Consider the following 1,951-nt stretch of genomic DNA (forward strand, 5'->3'; position numbering starts at 1 on the left):
AGCTCACTCACACCGATGACCTATCTACGTCGTCATTTACCCAGAATGCTTTGCATGTAAATAAAATGGCTCTGTTTTTGTTAAAATATATTTTTAAAAATTTACAAAACTAAACAGCCTACAGTATTTTACAGTCTTTATTTTACAGTTAAAATATATGTTTATCAAATAAAGTCTAATGTTACAACTAATCGGGGATCCCTTTAATTGGTGTGGTGTACTATAAATGGTGTATGAAGTGATATGCTGTTTTTATTGACTGTTTAAATGTAGGACTGATCTTATTAAACCTGGCAGTAGAAACTGCCACCATATACCACACCACCTCACATATTTAAGGCAATATTTAAAACAAAAACGTCCGATTTACAAATGCTGCTTAAAATACCACTTTATTTATAAAGCACTTAAAAACAGCTACAGCTGCAACAAAGGGCTGTAAGTTTAAAATCAAATAATGTTTAAAGACATACAACGAAGAATAAAAGCAGTTAAAATAGTAAAATTGATCAAAACAATAAAATAGAAATAAAAATAAAGCTCCTTTAAATATGAACTGAGGCAAAGTGGGAGAATGTTGGAAACCACAACTGTACCAATGAGGAGAGAGACCAACCAGCCTGTTACCAGCTGTTCAAAAAAAAGTCTGCCTCTCTGATGGTATGGGGGTGCATTAGTACCTACATCATGGGCGGCTTATACATATGGAAAGGCACTATCAATGCAGACAAGTGTACATGTTTTAGAACACAAGCTTGCATTCAGACGTCTTTTTCGTGGAAGACCTTGCGTATTTCAGCAAGACGTTGCCAAACCGTATACCCCACCATYACTACAGCATCACTGCAGTCCAGACTCCTCACCAGCTGACAACATCCTGCCTACCTGGTGCCCCCCAAGCTCAGCTCCAGAGCCCACTTCATTCGTCGGACCCCGCTGCCTCCTCTTGTGGACAAGGCTCCTGCTCCTCCCTGTCCCCCTGGAGCCGCCATGGCAATGAACCTCACTGACACACAGCACCTGCACAGACCAAAACAAACACGATGACGCAACAGAAACACGATGATGTAACAYAAAGAGACACTACAGGACAAACACAGAAGTACCGACACAGAATTAACACATATGATCTTGTTTTAAAACATTAAGCCCGTGTGAAGGGCTTCAGTTTATCACAAGGCAGCTGCCTAAACAACGAGAGACACGGAGACAGAAAAACCAGCAAACAGAGTGAGTGAAAAGGGACGGCAGCAGGTTTATGGTGTTCAAGCCGCAGTTTAAAGAGCGCAGAAACAGAACAGCCCKACGAGGGAAGGACAGAAGCAGGAAGATGTCAGCAAACGTCGAGAACACTAAACAGCACATATTCCGTCAGATAAAAGTCCGACTCACCTTACAGGAGCCTCCAAACCACCGCTGCCGTGTTTTAAACTTAGTTCCTGCTGAAAAGAAGCTAAAGCAGCTAGCAGGCAGAGCCAGAGAACAACTTGTTCTTCTGTCCACACTCACTGACTCCTGGGCCCGCAATGATGACGCACTTACGCTGCAGAGGCGGAAGAGACGTCACGTTGTTTTTTTTAATTGAAAATGATTCACAAAACAAAATCCACACATATACAGTACTTAGTTCATTTTACATCAACTTGATGCATTAATTAATAAAAAAGGAACAATAAAGAGATGAACAATAAACCAGAGAAGATAAAATTAAATTTATAAAATTAAAAGCTTACCAGGGGTTTAAATGAAAGCAAAAACAAAATAAATAACAGTGACAACAGCTTATTCATACAATGTGACCATGCTGACAGTGTCCTAACAGCCTTTCGATTTGTACAGTGTTCAATATTTCTTATGTAAGTCTCAAAGTCCTTCAGAAACTCAGAAAAAAGTGGGTCTTTTACCTGAGAATTTACATTTATGTATGTAATACTTTGCAATAATTAAGAGT

General features: G+C 39.6%; 1 protein-coding gene across 1 annotated transcript in view; it reads right to left on the bottom strand.

Annotated features, from left to right (window-relative positions):
• emc4 (ER membrane protein complex subunit 4) overlaps positions 1-1,542 on the bottom strand; it is a 9,900-nt gene extending 8,358 nt beyond the window's left edge. Inside the window, exons 1-2 of the mRNA XM_014021821.1 lie at positions 1,393-1,542; positions 886-1,020 (exon numbers count right to left, since the gene is read on the bottom strand). Of these exons, the coding sequence (XP_013877275.1) occupies positions 886-992 (107 nt within the window). The 5' untranslated portion in view covers positions 993-1,020; positions 1,393-1,542. The remainder of the gene's footprint in view (positions 1-885; positions 1,021-1,392) is intronic.
• Between the last annotated feature and the right edge of the window lie 409 nt (positions 1,543-1,951).

The sequence above is a fragment of the Austrofundulus limnaeus genome, unplaced genomic scaffold (assembly GCF_001266775.1).
Source record: "Austrofundulus limnaeus strain Quisiro unplaced genomic scaffold, Austrofundulus_limnaeus-1.0 Scaffold307, whole genome shotgun sequence".
Lineage (NCBI taxonomy): Eukaryota > Metazoa > Chordata > Actinopteri > Cyprinodontiformes > Rivulidae > Austrofundulus > Austrofundulus limnaeus.